The 20197-nt window shown below is 38.6% G+C and overlaps 1 protein-coding gene across 6 annotated transcripts in view; it reads right to left on the bottom strand.

The window, feature by feature from the left end:
• APP (amyloid beta precursor protein) overlaps positions 1–20197 on the bottom strand; it is a 244591-nt gene that overhangs the window by 86548 nt on the left and 137846 nt on the right. For 2 of the 6 annotated variants that reach the window (XM_019729863.2, XM_019729864.2), the window contains exons 7-8: positions 7748–7915; positions 5411–5467 (exon numbers count right to left, since the gene is read on the bottom strand). The exons of 2 other annotated variants lie outside the window; for them this stretch is intronic. In XM_019729863.2, coding sequence (XP_019585422.1) covers positions 5411–5467; positions 7748–7915 — 225 coding nt within the window. The remainder of the gene's footprint in view (positions 1–5410; positions 5468–7747; positions 7916–20197) is intronic. 2 more of the 6 variants (XM_019729865.2, XM_019729867.2) reach the window with 1 other exon arrangement.

Genomic DNA, 20197 nt, shown 5'->3' with positions numbered 1-20197 from the left:
CTTGAATCACACTTACTTTATAGTCAGTGCAATCATAGTTGGCAGGCTATCAATGCATCGTGTGGACATAAGGTAATAAAAATGTAATCTATGCTGTGTTTACTTGAGTCAAGCTACATTTCTTTTTTATGCCTTATAGACACATACCGACGTGACAATTTTGTCAAATATGTGAAATGAGCATGAAAATGAATGCTGGTGTTATTTTTATTAATAGCTATATACTACTCAACATCATGCACCAAAGTTTAAAAGCATCCTCAAGTCTGAATCTAAAAAATATATGTGAAGCAACAGTGATAAGAACTGGCATTGACAATTTCTTAAATTCTGCGTAAGTTTTTCTGTCAATCTGTTGGAAGCGATTGTCAACATCACTAATGGTGGATCATAAAGGGATGACCTGTCACAGTTGTTCAACACTCAACAGATGAGTTCAAAAGTCAAAATCTTCAATATTGTCCATTTTCATAGAAATGGTGGCAATAAAAGCCAGGTAGAACTGTTGACCTCTATGGAGGTCTTAAGGATAAAACCAATTTCATTTTATTGCAGCCTTCCATAGCAAGCTTTCCCGACACTTGTGTATTTTGCTTTATATTGTCATTTAATTCCATCATGTACTTGGTCCCATCACATCAATAAAACTGTCAAGTTATTGAAAGCAGGTATTTCGTTTACTTTACTGGAATCCCTCAAAATACCCAGCTCGCTGCCAGCACATCCTGGGGTTAAACCAGGGGTTGGCCGACTGGTCTCTCTTTGTAAATAATGTTTTATGGGACACAGCTGCATCTATTTATTTACCTATTGTCTGTGGCTGCTTTCATGCTAGAACTGCTGAGTTAGGTACCGTACTTATAACAGAGACCATCCTGTGGCCCACAAAAAGTGAAAATGCTATTTAGTCTTTTACGGAAAATTTTTGCTGAGCCTTTATTGACTTCTTTACTCTTGTTTGGAAATAGCTAAAGACTAGGGCACATTCATACTGTGTTTCCCCGAAAATAAGACCTAGCCGGACCACCAGCTATAATGTGTATAGCTTAAATTAATATAAGACCCTATCTTATTTTACTATAAGACTGGGTCTTATATAAGACCAGGTCTCGTATTAATTTTTGCTCTAAAAGACACGTTAGAGCTGATGGTCTGGCTAGGTCTTATTTTCGGAGAAATAGGGTATATACACAATGAACTTTTACTGCTCTGAGTAAATGAGCTTTTAAAATCTTAAATGATGGTTGTCTGAGCAAATCAATTCTTTTCGATGTTAGGTTTTCTCCCTATGATAGCTTGAAAGAAAAAGCCATTCTTTTTATCCTGATCATTTCTGGATACCAAAGATGTAGCTTCTGATACTTGTCGACCTAACAGATTTTTATAGGCACTGATGTGACATATAATTTAACGCACCACCACACCTTTGATGCTTTTAGTTGTTTTTAATACTGCTTGGCAGTTTTATAAAAACATCATAGTTCTGTTAGTATTAGGGAATGTGGTAATGGGAAGAGTTGCTTTTTCACCATTGGAAGAGCAAATACAGCTTAAGAACAATATACGGATTAAGAACCATGGTTCAAGTCTGGCCAAAGACTAAATGGCCTTGATGTTATGACAGGATATGACAACTCTGGGGCTATGGTGGTACATTCCATTCAAAGGCCACATGGTGAGTTATCTACAGTTTGCAAATTGTGTACTTCTGAGACAACAGTCTTAGAACTCGGGGTGGGGGGGTGGTTTGGGCTGATTTAATATGTTCCAGCTCTTCTTCTGTTCTCCGGAAGTGGCCTAGTCTATTCTATTATACATGGGCCATTTAGAAATCACTCTTTACCCCTTCCCCAACCTGGCACGAGACCAGACCGACACTTATGCAGAGATCCTCTAGCCATAAACCTGATCCCAAGGTATATCCTAGATGCCAAGTAACCTGTGTAGCAAGGCTAGGTGGCCTCTCTACAGACGGTTCCCTAGAATATGCTGATACTCTGGGAAACAAGGATGACACAGAGAGAGGAGGTGGGGGCGTATATGGTGACCGTGTACGTCCAACGCAGGGTTTGGTTTGCTGGTTTATTCTCTGCTTCACCAGGAGAGTTTACATTAGAGCGAAAATACTGAGACATTTAACGAATACCACAGTCAGAACAGCAACTTCTACCTTAACTTGCAAATATCGAGAGCTAGGAGAATGGTCTAACACATTCATTTTCGTAAACATTTGTTGAGAATTGGAGGCTTCTGACATTCTAACACTTCAACATGCCTTCAAGTTGATGGAAAGCAGACCTGTTTACACCAGCCTAGTCATATCTCTGAATCAGATGTGGACACACTACTCGTCTAGAGTAGAGGTTCTCAACTGGGGGTGATGTTGGCCGCCACAGGGCACATTTGGCAAAGTCTAGAGATATTTTTAGTAATCACAGTTGGGGTGGTGTTACCAGCATGTAGTGGGCAGAGGCCAGAAATGCTGCTAAATATCCTCCACATACAGGACAGCACCCACAGCAGTGAGTTATGTGGCCCAAAATGTCAATAGCGTTGAGGCTGAGAGACCTTGGTTTAGATACTGTTTGCACCAAAACTCACTGCAGGAAAAGGAACCAGAATGGGCCATTTGTCATTCTCTTTGGTCCAAACCCTTGATTCAGTCAACTGATGAAAAACTGGCATGATGCTCTTTGTGAGATCAAATGACATTGAAGAGTCAGTTTGTTTGCCTTTTGAGATGCAATCTGATGGGGGAGTATTGGGGGGGAAATGGTCATACTTTCTGCTTGAAATGTAAATTAATCAATAAATATGTAAGTAATGTTACTGTTCACAAGCATTGCACTGAACAGACTGAATGCAAAACTTTATCATTGTCCTAAACCCAAATAGGCGGACACAAAAGTAATATCACAAACAACTCCGATCTCACAAGATACTTTATCCCAAATGGGAAAGGGATTTTTAAAAGGATTCAAATCCATAAGTTTATGAGTAAAACGAAAGCCTTACATCTCTATCCTTTCTATCTCTAGCTTAGATTCTTATCTATGGTAACAACAAAACCAAAAAAATTAGTGTCCCTTAAAATTGAAATGCTCAAAATTTGATTTTATGACAAACATTTAAAATCTGGAAATGTCTAATTATAATCTTGACAAGAAAATTATTGTATTTATAATGTAGACCATCACACGTCTTCTCCATATATACTACCTTATATCAGCTTAACTGACGAGTTTTTTCTATATCAGCTCACATTTATTATTTGACTAGAAGCCAATTCAGACTGAGAAACCCGCAAAACCAGCCACCTTTGTGAAAAGAGATACCCTCCAGTTAGCCCTAGGCTAGTGAAGGAGCCAAGCGCAAGCCCAAGCTGCCAAATCCAATGGGCTTTCTCACCTTCCTAGTTCTGGCTCATTTTCTCCAACTCCAGAATGCAACCTGCATTTGACATCCAGATGACCAGGACTTTTTCAATTCAAATGTGCAGCTTCGCTATAAATAAGATAGCAGAGCTACACAAGCTATAAATAACTAGAAATTATATGCTTTCTGTAGTCTGTTCGTACTAGCACTGCAAAACCCTTTCCTTGCTGTGACTGAACAGTCTCTGTAAGTAGATAAGAAAATATAACTGCTCATATCACACTTCATCCTCCTAGAAGAGAAAGGTGGCAGGATCCCAAACCCACTGCAAGGAGGTGGAGAAAATCACTGGGAAACAGATGATTACAAAAGATTTTCAACATCTGTTTGTAAGAGTTGAGGACGCAAGGATTTTGAAAATAAATTTATTCAAATGACGATGCTCACTTCCATTAACTAATAAAAATGGGAAAACACAATTATTTCACATGTTAAAATGAAATTAGCATGTGGGAAAGACATTTAATTTATTGACGTGTGCTACGTTCATGGGATTTACAAAAAAAAATGTTTTTAATATTCTTCATCCACTTTCCACTATCTTGTATTCTTAAAATGTGCTTCTGAACCTCAAATATAATTTTTCTAATCTAGAAAACAATGTCAGAACCAAATATTTGGCCATTTGGAGTATGGAGCACAGCCACAGGATCATTTAGGTTTCAAAGCTGCCATGTTTGATGGATGAGAACAAGTCACTAAACTCTTTAAGCCTCATTTTTTCATGTGCACAAAGGAAATGAGGAAAACACTCACAAAATGTAGCTGAGAAAAAATAAACAATCCATGAAAATGCCTGGTAAAATGCAACAGACCATGCAGATCAATGCATTATCAATCTTACATTGTAATATTTGGTTTTCTTCATCCTTCTATGTCTACTCCTTGCCAAACTTTCGATGTTCTTAAAAAAAAATGCTTTTTCACGATCATAGGAAATATCTTTAGAGTGGTAGTAAAAACCACATCCTTCAAAAGTTATACATACTTTGAATACATTTGAATTGATGGAGGCCATTAAAAAACTTTCTGGTCTATGATAAAATCTTTTCTAAATTACATTATTCTCCAAATATAACTTATCTTTAAAAAAAAGATAATTGATTTCATCAATTTTGAGACTAGATTTTTTTTTTAGGATAATATAGATACATGTTAATTTTCATTACATTTAAGCTACAACTGAAATCGGTTCGCTTCTTTCAGCAACAACCACAAGCATCAATATACCATCCTTAATTTAACTCTGGATAAATTTATTTCTGGATATAATCCAAATTTTAAACTGAGTAACTGTGTGTTTGACACCATATTTTTAAACTAAGTTAGACTCATGCCAAGTGAAATCATCACAAAGCACAGACATTGTAAGGTAGGCTGATATAACATTTCTTCATAGTAAACTCATTCTCTACATCTTAATGATAAAATCACAAGTTGGGCACCTCTGTCCCACTGGTTGTGCATTCAGGGAGAGGAGGAAGAGATAGTTCTTTCACTTCCTAAAGTGTAACAGCTGTCTTACCACACACACAATTGAAGCCAGTACATATGGATCAGATCCGTAGTTAGTACATTGCATGCATACTGAATATTTTTCAGGGAAGTAAGTCACTTATTAACATGGCCTCTTGTTAAATTGTGCCATCTTGTTAGCTTTAGAAAATAAAACAGTGATACCAAATAAAACACAATAGTAATTCTGTATATATGTCATTTTATAGAATCACGCTAAATAAAAAGGAAACTAGAAATAGAAGCAGCTTAGTCAATGCCCTTGGCCCGACATCTGAAGTTACCTGGCAAAATCAGATATAATTAATTATGAGCAAGGCAATGGAAATAAACATTTTATGAAAAGATAGGTGTTTAAGAAACAGAACCATGCAAAAAAGGTGATGATGCTGGAGTTATAGTCCAGCCATGCAATGTCCTCCTCCCCTCCTCCCCTCCACTCAAGTGCATGATGACATACGTTTAACAGGATCTTGGGGAAGAGGCTCCTGGGTAGTCTTGAGTAAACTTTGGGACACTATGGAAAAAATAAAAGAACATAACTAAAAACAAAAATAGAAACATGGGAATGATGGCTGAAACTCACAGGATTCCACTAACCAAAGAAGAAAACAAAATCACTGAATTAAAAATAAAAACTAAACAGATACCCTAGTTTTGGCTCCGGAAACCAAAGTAAACATATAAACCTAAGCTATAGCTCCACAATAACATCTTAGAATGCTGGATATTTTTGCCTCTGATAGTACACCCAAGTACCCTGTTGAAGGCTTTCTTGCTCCCATCCTTACTCTTTAGTGCCAAGCATCATCAATTCCTTTCTATCCATTCTTCATGGCTTCTCTGTTTGTTTCATCCCTTCACAGGGCAGCCTCCGCCTCTCGGTTCTAGCTAGGTGTTGAGGCTTTACTTTATTTACACTACGTGTCCATCTTTCTGACCTTCAGCCTCTCGTTTGCTTTCTTGATAAATTATTCTATAACCCACCTGCCCTGAAACAAAGTACTGATTGGCTTATCCACTACATCTTTGTTGGGAGCACCTACTTTTTACAAATCTCAGCAAAACGTGTGCATTCCAGGGCACCTTCAGAGGCTCCATCTGACCCGTGGTACCTGCTGCTTGCTCCCAGCCTGACTGAGTCAAGTCAAACTGATCAAAGGAAGAGGGTGTGTGCAGGGGCTGCTGTTGGGTTTTTTTTGGGGAGGGAAAACTTCTATTGAGGCAAATCTATCACTGCTAATAATTCTTAAAAACTCTCTTTCTTATATATAATGTACATATATATTTATACTCCAAAAAATAAATCCACCTCAGGGAAAGCGAGAAAAAAGTTGGAAATAGGCCAGAAAATCTCTGCCAGCAGCTAAACCAGTAAGAATCACTTTAACAAAAGCCCTTTGTTCAAAAGGCCTCTAGGCAGCAGAATCCGCCATTGTGTTCCATGGTACCTGACCTAATTAAATTCTTTGTTTGAAACTGAAGGAGTCTTTTGAGCTAGAAGCTGCAATCGTCCAATCAGAACCAGGAAAGATGCCCGTGGGGTTACCAGCGCTTCCACCTGTTCTCACTTCTCCTGACAGAGTGGAGTCATCTCCTACAGAAAAGACCAGCAGGAACTATTCCATCCGCTTCCACGGAGATAGGGGGCTTCACAAACAGATGGTCTTAACGGTGCAGGTCCTGTTGTTGTTTAGCTTAATCCTGGGATCACACAGGAAAACCATTTAGATCATCTCCAGGAATCCCAGCAGGACATGGGGACTATCACCCTCTCAAGAAAAAGGGAGACAAGGCAGGAGTCTCCCAAAACAAAACAAAACAAAACAACATTTTTGAATTTAATCTTTAATTGATCACGTTGAAGAATTATTTCTTGAATCCTTAAAACTTCCTCCTCGTGAACAAAAACTAAATGAGACAAAATTGGGAACTTAATGGGAAAGGCTGTTAAGAATAAAAGTCCCATATATCTGGTGTATTACTAACTACTTCCTGAGAACTACCCTTTGTGGACAAAGGTTCAAATCCCATTTAAGTCATTGTGACTTCATTTCTTTATCTCCCAGAGTTATGAAAAGCTTCAAGTTCAAGAGAATAGGCTTTGAAAATTATATTCCCCTTGCTTTCTGTCATTGCAGGTTTCTAAGGTTAAGAGTTTTCTTCTCTCTATTTCCAAGAGAAGACATGAAAACTTGGCATTGCAAATGTCCAAGTGTATGCTCAGGGCCACAGGGACATTTCCGCCCTCTGGCATTTGAAGTGCATATGCTCAGTTATGTCACATTCCCTCGTCACCACAATCCAAGTCCCAGGTTGTGAAATAACTTCAAGATACTCATCACAGCGAATATGCTTACCAATGCAACCGAAGCTTCAGCAACCAGGCTTCCAGTGGTAAACCTTATTTGCACATGAAGTGTACACGCACAGACCTGAACACACATGTACACAGACAAACATACGTATACGTTTGCAGAAAACAGCTGAGAGGACAAAACAGAGACTCCAGCTGGGCTTACAGGAAGCACTCAAAAGTCCCTAGAGATGCAAGACATATGCCCCGCAGCTAGTAAAAGAACACATCCATGGCCATGCTTTATTAGAGAGAGACGGAGATGTGTGCTCATGATTGAACATATTGGAGGAGATGCCTGGCGATTAGAGAGGCTGACAGAAATGGGGTTAGTGGTAGCAACAGACCCATCCCCAAGAGCCAGGAAAACCAATCTGTTACAAGGAGCAGTCAGTGGCGAGAAAGACGAAAGGTGGCCGGGCTTGAGGAAGATCCACTTACTGACGCTGCCACACACGGCCATGCAGTACTCCTCTGTGTCAAAGTTGTTCCTGTTGCCGCCACATCCGCCGTAAAAGAAAGGGGCGCACTTCCCTTCCGTCACATCAAAGTACCAGCGGGAGATCATTGCTCGGCATGGCCCCGTCTCGGCTTGTTCAGAGCACACCTCTAATCAGATGAGATGTGGGGAACCACATTTAGCATGAAAAGGTACCGGCTCACCGTTCATGTACACGTTTACTTTGCTAACACCATTAGTCCTCCTAGTGGTAACTTGCGCTGCGTAAATTAGGCAGGGTCTGCCAGACATTTACGGAGGAATTTAATGACCTAGCAGAATTACCTCGGAAACAAGGCAGGGCATTCCTATCTGGTTTAATGAATGTTGCTCTCAGCAGTAATAAAAGGATTCCAGCTAGAGGTGAACAGATCTTTTGCTTTTAGATTAATATTAAATGCCTCAAAGGGTCTGCACATCAAAACATTTCTTCACCATAAAAAATAAACTCTTCTTTTAAAATAACTTCGAATTAACATTAAAGGTCAAAGGATTGTGTCTGGTTAGGATGCAAATAATTGAACCTCTCACAAATATCTCATTATCTTTAATAAATGATTGTCTTGACTTGAAGTATAAAATAATTACACATAGTTTGCATATGATCCAGTTTTCAGAGACAGCCAGTCTCTCCACTGACAGACTATATTTGAAAGTGTATGCAATGTCTGTGAATTGACTTAAAGTTGCTTATCTCTAATTAAAAACAAATTTTATCTGTATATTTATCTGTCCCTTGGACAATAATGTCCCAAACAATGAAACATAGTCAACCAACTCTAATTTGTTAATCCATTACATGTATTGTTTTACATTAAAACACACCTTACCTGTCAAGGTTCTTTGCCACCCACCCCACGATCAGTTTCACAACCCTTGACTGACTCAAGATGTAGTAACCTGTCCCATTCCATTTTACAGTGATTAGAAAAAGAAATCTACCTCGCATGTCTATTCCATTTTTGTTAGAAGTAACACAATTCTCCAACTTGATTTGTGCCCTGCCTAGGCTTACAGAGAGTCTGTTGATGCCATAGCACACACAAACGTCTGGCTTATTGTTAGTTTTACTAACAAGCCAGGGGGAAGCACTCTCCATGAAACCCAGAGCTTCCAAATTAGGAATAATCAACAGACTGACCCCAATCCTCCAAGACAAAAGATCCACAATGTCGATATAAAAGAAAACTACTATTTTACTTCCCTATACACACGACTTACTGCTGTTTCCAACCAAGGCCAAGAGATGATGGCAAACCTAGAAGCTGCTGCCCTCATGATGATGCCAACAGAGTTGGAGGGGCAGTCAGCACTGAGCCCCAGAAGGTGAGTGTGAGACCCTCTGCAGGAGAAATGCCCAGTTTAACAGCTATCTAAGATCATTCTGGCTTTCTTTAGATGGTTTTCAGATGGAAACATTTGGTTCCAGGAGCATCAAGTTCAATGTCACCCATAATTAAAATCATCTCATTCAATACTGTTGCTTTGAAAGTCCTTGCTCTCCAAGCTACAATGTGTTTTTAGTTTGCTTTTTGCAAAGAATCCTCCAGAACGATGAAAATCTGCCAACCAGTTGACACAAGTGTCCCATCCACTAGGCAATTCAATTTATCCCTCCAAATGAAAGAACTAGCATTCTAACTTATATAGAGTAAGTTAGCTTTGGGGGGTCTGATCACCTCTGAGTTACTGACAAGGCAGCTTCTGGGCTGCAGAGCTAAAAACCAAGCCCAGATGTGGAGTATATGACAATCACAACCACCAGCTATCGCCATTCCTAGACCTTGTCTTCTGTAGTAGTAAGTACCCACAGGTTGGCTTTTCCCTCCTTCTCTGTATCTCCTTCACCAATTTGTACACGTTCAGGTAACGCGCGATTTCTTTTCTCTAAGACATGATAACACTTCTCGTTCATCTCTTCCTCAGGCTTACTATTCCAACAAGACTGCAAGACAACGGTGCCTTCTGAGCTTCCACTTGGTGCGCACAATTCATACCACTTAAGGCACCAAATACGTGTGGTCTGACACTTGTCTGCCACAGGCCCCGTAGTATACATCACAGCTCTGCAGGGGCAGAAAACATGACTGGATGATATCTCCCATGTACTAAGTAAAAGTGGTAGAATTCCAGGTGGGTGCAAGTTAAGTAATGGGATGAAAGAATGATGATCAAGGATATAATCCATAACAGAGCTTTGCCCTTGTATATCCCAGTCACAATTTCTTACTCCTGATAAAGGCAAAACCTCCCAGTCCACAACTTAAATGAGGTTACAATATATTGCTGTTTTCTTATACCAAGAGTGGAACGTAATGGCACATTGTTTTTTTAAATTATATATATATATATATTTCTTCTGCCTCAATCTAAATGGCTATGAAACCTTTGTTACTGCTAATTTACAGAGCCCCAATCAACAAGAAAAGCATTCAGGACTCAAAATCCATTTATAAATCAACAAATAGAAAGAACTACATGAGACACACAATTTTTGTTGGAGTCTCCAATAAGAGAAGAGTCTTTATCCATCAATCTGAAAAGGCAAAGAAAAGAGTGATGCACTGTCCATTTGCAGAATGTTTTGTTGGCTCTCCTGACATTATCGGGGATGCTGAACTGACTTAGAATAGCCCCAAATAATTCCATGACTTTGATGTGTGTGGACATGGCAGGGCATAGCGATCAATCCCATGTTACTCACATACAAAAGGATATTTAACCTAATATGGTTACAGCTGGTTTAACAGTATATGATAACGTAATGTCAAATACATAACGTGTTGGGGAGTAGACATACGTGAGTCTAGAAGAACAGGGGTAAGAATGTGTCTCTGTCACTTTGGAACCTGTCAGAGACAATCACTCTATCCAGCTGGTTCTGATCTGCTGCCCCATACCAGAGCCAGCCTGGACAGGCAAGAACGCGTATCTCATTATAATCCCTCCAATTACCAGCATTGCAGATCAACCATCAAACTGGCCCTGCCCATCACTTTCCTTCTCTGACTAGAGGAGTAAAGCGGATTTCAGAGGAGACTCTGAGTGGAATGGATCATTGTTCATCTCTCACTCATAACTATATTCTTACTCAATGGAAGGGCATGTGGTGTTTGACCTCACTGAGGTCAAACTGACCTTTTCTCTAATCTTTCATCATTTCAGAAAAAATATCCATGCAGTTGAAAAGAGAACCTCTGCTTTGTCTGGGAGAGGTTGAGCACTGGGGAAGTCTTACGCTAATGCTTTTATACAGGTATTACTAAGTATTAAGGAGGTGGCTGAGGTCTCTCTGAAGAAAGGAGAAGCAGCACATACATGAGTTGAACAAGTGTTAAGGGGTCAATGTCAGCTTCATAGTTGTGATATTACACTAGAGACAGGGAAAACTGGGTGAGGACTACCCAGGATATCTTTGTTCTAATTCTTTCACCGCATGTGAATCTATAAGCATCTCCAAAAAATGGGGGGGAAAATCACACATTGAAAAACATATAAGAGGAATGCTGGGAGTTCAATTTGCCTTCGATTTCTAACCTTGTCTCTTTCCTCGAATCTCTTATCATTTCAGAGTAATTCCATAAAAGGCCTATAAATCTCAGTTTGAGAAACTTTCCTTTAAATTCCTCCCTAGTAATGGAAAATGACCAGGCAATCTACCTAATCAAGACTCCAATCAAGTAGGAGTGTTTTAAAGCATTGAGTCCTGAAATATATAATTTATAAGCTGCATGACTAGATTCAGAGGAAAAGAAACCTCAAGAAACTTTAAAAGCTTATGTTTACATTATTTTTTTGAATAGAAAAATCTCTTCCTCCTAATCTATGGAAATCTCTAAAAAATTCAGTGAAAAATGTGTCATTTTGAATACTATAACCACTCAGTGGAAAATTGTAATATCATCCATTAAAATGTAGAGCATATAAAATTAGACCTTTTATTACTGCAACCTCACACAGAATTCATGTGAAAATCAAAACTGTATTTTCCTTTTCTCATCTTCATTCTTTTCTCAAAACCTAACATAATAATATATGAAAAACTCACATTTTGAAATCATTTGTTAAACTGGTCTTTTAAATTCCAATTCACCTTTCTTTCTATTCAAAGTAAGTGTTACATGTAATAATGAGGGAGATAATCTGCCTAGAATCATAGAAGCAGAAATATTTCTCAAAGAGAATGTTTAAAGTTAGCCAGAAACATAGGCACAGAATTACATGGACATCTATGAAACGATAACCTTTATTTATTCATATTTAATTCTTAAATGTTTAAGATCACAAATTGGTTTCCTAATATTCATCTAGCTGAATTCTGCTGTCAGGGAAGGAAGGCTTATCTCTTCTTTTATAACAGCTCTATTCACTCTTGAAGACAAAAGACCATTGAATAAACTGAAATCTGAGTGTACACAAAGCAGTCTGAAAGTTTATATTATGAAATAAAAGCTCCGTATGTCTTTCATCTTCGTAAGGGAGATCCTTGCTGAGATTTGTGCTGGTTTCAACACTAAATTCCATTTTCTATAAATCAATATTGTACAAACACAAGATAGCAGCAGAGCTAGAGCTCCCGACATTATATAAGCGATTATGTAATTCACTGTTTGAAAAATAATGCTTCATCACAAAAAAATTAACTCAAAATAGATTTGAAATTGGAGCACTTTTTTTTTGGTGGACTATCAAAGTTAGAATGCTAATTTTACACCTTTTAAAAAAAATCAGCTTAAAGATAGCTGTGAAAGTGTCAACTAGGATGGGGAGAAAATCCCACTTTCAAATGTGCAAGAATTATAATGCCTTCTTAAAAAGCTAAGTAGATAAATAGATCTACTTTTCTTGATTTAAAGATTACATATTTTGCTCTTTTAAAGTAGAGTAGAAAGGGCAAATGAAAGAAGACAAATATTGTTTGACCTCACAGTCAATCAGTTGTTTAATATTAACAGTAAAATAAAATGAAAACAATGAGTGTTCAAATCTATTAAGTATGCTTATCTTTAATATATCACATAAATGTTGACATATGTTCCTAAACATTCACTCCGTTAAAAATGAAAACAAATTACCTCAATGCCATTTATATAACTTTAGTTTTCAGCCTGATTAAGTTATTGCTACGATTCTAAATACGACAATAAGGTGACACTTCATGAGCCTAAGTTATTAGAAGTTAGCTTACATTCCGTTAAGGAATTAAGTAGATAAATTTGTGCTTTATTCCTATGGAAGAAAAATTTAAAAAGTCAATATACTAGATATCTAATTATTTTTTAACAACATATTTTTCACAACCACAGATACATGTACTTTTTATGCAAAAGAGAATTTATAATACGCTTGAAAATATCAGCAAGTAGTCACTGAAAAACATGTCTAATAGAAAATTACTCTGATCATGGCAACAAATGATTAGATATTTATTACCTACTAATCATATTTTACTAAATAGAGGCATGTAAAATTAGGCAAGGAAGCTTCAACTAAAGTCTTATGACAAATCTCATGTCAGCCTCCAATATGAGTTGAAATATATAAACAAATGATGGGAACAGCTGTGCTAGTAATGAAATCACTGACTCAGTATGAAACGGCAGGTGCTAATTTGTTACGGAAATCTCTAGAAGATATCTGCAGTTTACTGAATTGTGTTGATTCTCTAAAACTATCCAATATGTCTCTAATTCCAATTATACCTGACCCTATTCTCACATCCCTCCACGATGAAACATTATTTATAAAATGGCACGTAAAGGAGATGCACTTGTAAAGCATTTAGAGCAGGGGTGTCCAAACTTTTTTCAACGGTTTTCACCAAGGGCCATATGCGGTAAAATACACAAACAGCCGGGCCACTCACTCGAGGTGAAGTACGTATTGCCTCACCTGGTTTATTTAAGTAAACTAAATATATTTTTGGAATTTGCTGCGGGCCAATTAAAAGTGGATGGTGGGCCGCCGTTGGCCCGCGGGCCGCAATTTGGACACCCCTGATTTAGAGTAATCAGTACTCTTATGTTGGTGGTGTTGCCCAGCATTCACAAAAGGGCACCACTATGACTTTTCTTGATACTTTGTTTCCTGTTTGTTATGAGAATAAACTTGTTTTTCTCTAAGCTGTGTGGCTAGTCTAAAGCACAACACAATATTACAAGAAGCGCGAAACACTGAACAAGACAAGATGTCATGTCCTTGGGTGGAAGTACGAGGAAGTAATTTTCCTCATTGACTCTGAGGCGGGGTGTGCTGGGAAACTGGATGTCTCCAGAAAAAACAAAACAACAAAACAACAAACCCCAAACATTCTGATTTATAGTATTTGCTGATTTCCATGGAGTCAATACTTCCACCATTGGTATTTCAAGCTACCAATGGTCGTGGCTCACCAAGTTCCTCAATACTTTAATAGTCAGCTTTTACAGGCTAATGGGAGTCGGCTGGGTATACCACACAAATGAGCGGAAATGGGCACAAGTGAAACTAGCAACAATAAGAGAGGTAGGTAAATTCTAAGAGTTTTCTAATTTGCTTGGTCTTAACAGTTGAACTTTTACAAAATGGCTTGGTGGGTAGACATATCAGGATTCTTTTCCACTTGGTGACACCTGATATTATATTAAGAACACCATAGAGAAGGATGGTTTGCCCTTTCAGTTTCTTATTCCCTGCCTCCACCTCCTACATCTGCACAGAATGGAGGTCACGAAACACTAGGAGACCACTGCTGAAAGTGCCATGCAAGGACCAGTAGGGCCAGCATCACCCAGGGCTCAGGACCCACTCCAGACCTATGGGCTCAGAATCCGTATGTAGCAAGTGCCTTGGGTGACATGCATGGACATTAACGTTTGAGAAGAACTGTGATCAACCATGTTTTATCTGCTGCTGAAATGTCAAAAGGAGATATATGAGATTCAATCACTTTCTTTAGAAGGTGATTTTAAGGACCAGAGGGAAAGGATTAGGAAGAAGCTGCATAGACTTTGGCTTATTAAGAGGAATGTACATATGAGGTCTGACAATTAAGTTCATGAACTTGTCCCCATGTGCTCACATTGGCAGCACTGTACAAACAGCTCAGTAAGGTTTCATAACCTTGGTATATCAGTGCCTCACAGCTGTGTTTGTGTTGACGTGTGGTAGTGTCTTGCTGAGTGGCGTTCATTATTGTTGTTGCGTGTTTTTGTGTGCTGTTGTGAGAATGTCTGAGTTTGAATTAGAGCAACGAACAAACATTACATTTCTTGTTCAACTTGGTAAGAGTGGAAGTGAAATCAGGGACTTGTTAGTCCAAGTTTAGGAGGATAATGCCATGAAGAAAATGGCAGTGTACAAATGGATTAAACGTTTTTCTGAGGGGAGAGAATGTGTCACTGATGAAGAGGGGTCAGGGCAGTCAGTAATGAGCAGAACTGATGAAAATATTGCAAAAATACATTGAATTGTGTGTCAAAATTGTCGGTTAACTGTGAGAAGCATAGCAGACCAAGTAAACATTGATAGAGAAACAGTTAGGAAAATCTTAACTAAAAATCTTGGCATGAGAAAAGTGTGTGCAAAAATGGTCCCAAAGGAGCTCACTGATGAACAAAAGCAAAGGAGAGTCGAAGTTTGCTAAGAACTGTGGGAGAGTTAAGACGATGTTTTGGGCCATGTTATTACTGGTGATAAGACATGGGTGTGCCAATATGACCCTAAAACAAAGTGTCAAAGTGCACAATGGAAATCAGCCAGTTTTTCGCGACCAAAAAAGTTCCACCAGTCCAAATCAAGAGTCAAAACGATGTTGCTAATGCTTTTTGATATCAGAGGGATTATTCATTATGAATTTGTACCAACTGGACAAACAGTTAACCAAGTTTACTATTTGGAAGTACTGAAAAGGCTGCATGAAAAAGTTGGACGAAAATGACCTGAACTTTTCACCAACAATTCACAGCTCTTGCATCATGACAATGCACCAGCTCACATGGCACTGTCTGTAAGGAAGTTTTTAGACAGTAAACAAATAACTGTATTGCAACACCCTCCCTATTCGCCAGATCTGGCCCCCAACGACTTCTTTCTTTACCCAAAGATAAAGGAAATATTGAAAGGAAGACATTTTGATGACATTCAGGACATCAAGGGTAATACGACGACAGCTCTGATGGCCATTCCAGAAAATGAGTTCCAAAATTGCTTTGAAGGGTGGACTAGGCGCTGGCATTGGTGCACAGCTTCGCAAGGGGAGTGCTTCGAAGGTGACTGTAGTGATATTCAGAAATGAGGTATGTAGCACTTTTTCTGGGATGAGTTTGTGAACGTTAATTGTCAGACCTTGTAAGTACATAGTAAAAAGGTATGCCTATAACAGTGACATGCATGTTTCATGAACAGCTCTCTTATTTTCTTATTTGCTAGATTTTTTTCTTTAGGTTTGATCTCTTTTCCCTAATTGCCAACTCTTCATTGTGTACATACATGCAATTGTTGTGTCTGAGACATTTGCATACTTTTTGAACAGCCAACTGATTGGGAAAAGACATGAGAAAGACTAATCTTTAAAAATCCACTTTCTGGCTTTTAATTGATTTGGGCTGAAAATGTTTATTTTTAATAAATGCAGGCATAATTGCATTAAAATGTCTTTAGCATTTTATCTCCACTATTCCATTGATTTTGAGGTGTTTGGTGTACTCTTTGAGGCCAAGTGAAGCATGGCACGGAGACGCTTCTTTCCACTATTCTAACATTAAATTAAAGTACCTTGACACAAATAAAACAATATAGAAATGGAAGAGGAAAAGTAACTAAGCACTCCTAGTCATGGACTATTTCAAGCAAAACGAAGTTGAAAACTAAATTTTCTATGTGACAAGGCAGATCTTTGCAAATATATTAAACCACTGATTCTACACTTCATGGCATACAAATTGCATCTCAATAAATTTTCTACTAAAAAATAGAAAATTATAAATGTATGAACACACACAACTTTTTACATGGCTCTGTTCCTCACTCTCAACTTTTAAATAACTTAAGTATCTGAGTGGGCTTTCTAAATTGGGACCACTAAACTACGAGAAAGAAGCGTCTCCGTGCCATGGTTCACTTGGTCTCTATGAAAGAGTACACACCAAACACCTCAAAATCAATGGCTGCCATGCCATCGGATACTACAAAATAACAGGCTGCCACCTGTTCCATCTAGGCCTGGTGCTGACACTAGTCCTCTCAACATCATTAGAAAGGATGCTGCTTTCCGGTGCAGGAACAGGAGTGGCCCTTAGAACACAGAGGTGAAGTCTTCCTCGAAAGGGGACCCATTATCCTCTTACTGTGTTTCCAAACATACCATGGAGTTTTGAATATGTTTTGGGGCGGAGGACTGCACTGAGGCCTCCAACACAAGAATGTGCGTACATTTTCACGTTTGTAGCAAGTCACGTTCACAGTTTCCCCCCAAAGCTGTGAAATGTTAAATATGAATGATAAGCAAGAATCTTATTAGTGAATTACAGGATACCTTGTGTCACATCCATTACAGACAGGTAACATCAGAGATGTGCGAATTAGACTAAGCTTTGTTTCCTCTATCCTTGAGATCAATGCCAGCCACTGATTTATGAGTCATTCTATTTGGTGCCCCATTAACTGGCAAATCCCTATTCTCCTTTAAAAATCACTCAAATGCCCACTTCTCGGCAATGCCTTAGTGGAAGGCCAAGCACTTCCCTCTGGCGTGCTGCCAGAATTCCTTCCTAGTCAGGTCGGAGAGTCTTGTTTTTCCTTAGGAGTGAGTGTGCAGGTATGGCTGGAAGCAACTTGAGCGCGCCCGCCGTGTCCGTATGCCTGTGTGCCCAGCAACCAGTGCAATGGCCAGTATCTAGGACTGTCTAGTCGGCACTGATGCAAGGTCCAGTAGAAAATCCCATAGTCTTCCTCCCAGATTGATGGTTACCAGAGGGAGAAAACCAATAATTTCATTCTGTGGTGTTTAGACCTAGCCCAAGGCAAGGAACATTTAGATCAGACTTTTAAACGTCATCATCATAAGTGATGCTTAAAGAGTCACCTACCTCAGTGTCTCTGTCCACTTAATAGATGAACTTCCAAGAGGTTCGAATAACCCGTAAGAAATGACACGCACTTTTGAAATGCAGTGGCATTTAATACTATCTTGGTTCACTTTTCAGTGGGACATAAAATTTAACTGCAGATATCCTACTACACAATATACATCCATAAAAAACATTTTGACCCAGAAACAGATTTTAAGCTGGTTTTCACTCTTAATAGGTCTAGGAACTTCACCTCTATTATACCAGTAGGTACAGATATGTCACAGTGATGCTTTTTATAATTAAGATGGCAATCTGTTATCTTTAGCATTCCTAATTGGTAGTAAGCTTTAGTTCTCTGGAGGATCCGAATGACGCCTGTAACCATGACAACCAAAGCACCCTGTTAATTGAGTACTTACCAGTAACTACTGTTTCCCAGTAAATAACTTGATTTAATCTTCACAAAATGCTTAAAACGAGGAAGGTATTGTTAAACCCCATTTTACAGTGGGAAGCGATGAGGCTAAAAGTTTGTTTGATTGATACAAATCTACCCAGTTAGTAAGTTGTAGAGCCAGGATTGAACTGTGGGCAGCCTATTCTTATAAAACGAACTAAAACAGCATGTGTCAGGCACTGTGTCAAGTACCTAACGTGGATCATCTAAAGTAATTTGTGCAATAAACTCGCAACATCCTATTAGCCTCTGTACCATACATATGAAACAAACAGACTTACCACGGTTACTTAACTGGACCAACGCCATACAATTACTAAAAATTCTCTCTTAAATGCTATCTATACTAGTCTGCCTCTAACCATAATAAAGCTACCTTAATGACATTAACTTGGTATGATAGTATCTGAAACATAAAGAACTTCATATTTTCTCCCTAATAGTAGCAGAGGTTTTCTATAGAGGCCCAGATAGTACACGTTTTCAGCTTTGTAGGCCATGTGGTGTCTTCTGCCATTTCCCCACTCTGCCTCTGTAGCAGGAAAGCAGCCATAGATAACACGTAAACAAATGGGGTTTGCTGATTCTGGATGATTATTATTTAAATAAGAATTCTAAAGTTTAGTCAATGCTCAGTGTGAAACATAGTAACATGACTATATGCCTGTAGCAAAGGACTACACATTTATAAGGAAGCACAGGTTAAACTGAAACAGTGTGTATTTATAAACAAAAGGACAAGGAAGATTTTGACATTAGTGTCACAGAAATACCCTGGCCCATCTGGGTCCAAATCCTCACCACTACCAGCTTTGCGGCTTTGGGCAATTTAAACAAAATCTCTCTAGGCCTTAGATGTCTTGGCTTTACGTGGGGAAGTAAGCTTTCTACTACACAACACAGTTACAAGGATTAAAAGATAGAACTACTACCCTAAAGAGCAAAGGAGGTGGTGATTCTGAAAACCCAAGAATTCCAGCCCAATCTGCCACAACACAGTACTAGCTAAACCCCCCCCTGCCCCATTACATCTGCCATAGCAGCAGAGAGCCTAGCCATCAGCAGGGGCATAAGTAACAGTTGCTGAACAAATGAACATAAGCGGAAAAACAGAGTTCCTTACTCTGGATGGACCAAATTGGCTAGATTAAATCAAAGATTATGTCATTTACTACAATACTCATGTATAATTAATTTAGACCACATGGTTGGGTCAGAAATTATCCTGCTGTCTGGGGTTTATGAAGAGTATTCACTACCCAAAACACAGAAAATTAGGAGCAAGGGTCTAAATATACTATTGTATTCAAATTAGTATTGGCTTATCCCATTGGATCCATATCCAAGTTTTTCTTAACAACCCAACACAATGAACCTTGAAGCCAGATGGCTGCTTCAGTGAGCTCACTTTCAAACAATACCTTTCTCTACAGGAATCAGTAACACCGTTAAAACTGACTCCTTCCACTTTGGTGTCACTGATGCTAATACAAAATGGCTGGAAATTTTATGACCCGACTGAAATATCCTACATTTTTCTTCCCTCTGCTGATGGCTCTTAAATTTCAGAAAAGTATTGCATTTTCTCTTATGAAGCACATTAAAGCATCGTATTAGTAGCAATATATTGGTAATGAAAAAACAATTTTCTTATTAAGTATGGTTGAAAATCACATTTTCTCTCGGGCACTGAAACATTAACATTGAAAACTAGATTATAAGTCTTTTTTCATTATCTCTTCCTCAGAAGTCACTTCTGATTTTTATTTTCAGTGCAGGGGCTGGCTACTTGAAATTAGAGTTTTACAAAGTTAGCATTGCCTTTGCTCTTCATCAGGAAAGGCCCATAACTCACCTTCTATACCAAAGAAGGAAGGAAAAGG

This window comes from Rhinolophus sinicus, linkage group LG01, assembly GCF_036562045.2.
Source record: "Rhinolophus sinicus isolate RSC01 linkage group LG01, ASM3656204v1, whole genome shotgun sequence".
Taxonomy (NCBI): domain Eukaryota; kingdom Metazoa; phylum Chordata; class Mammalia; order Chiroptera; family Rhinolophidae; genus Rhinolophus; species Rhinolophus sinicus.
Note: the sequence above shows the minus strand (reverse complement) of the source record. Positions and strands in the feature narration are given on the sequence as shown.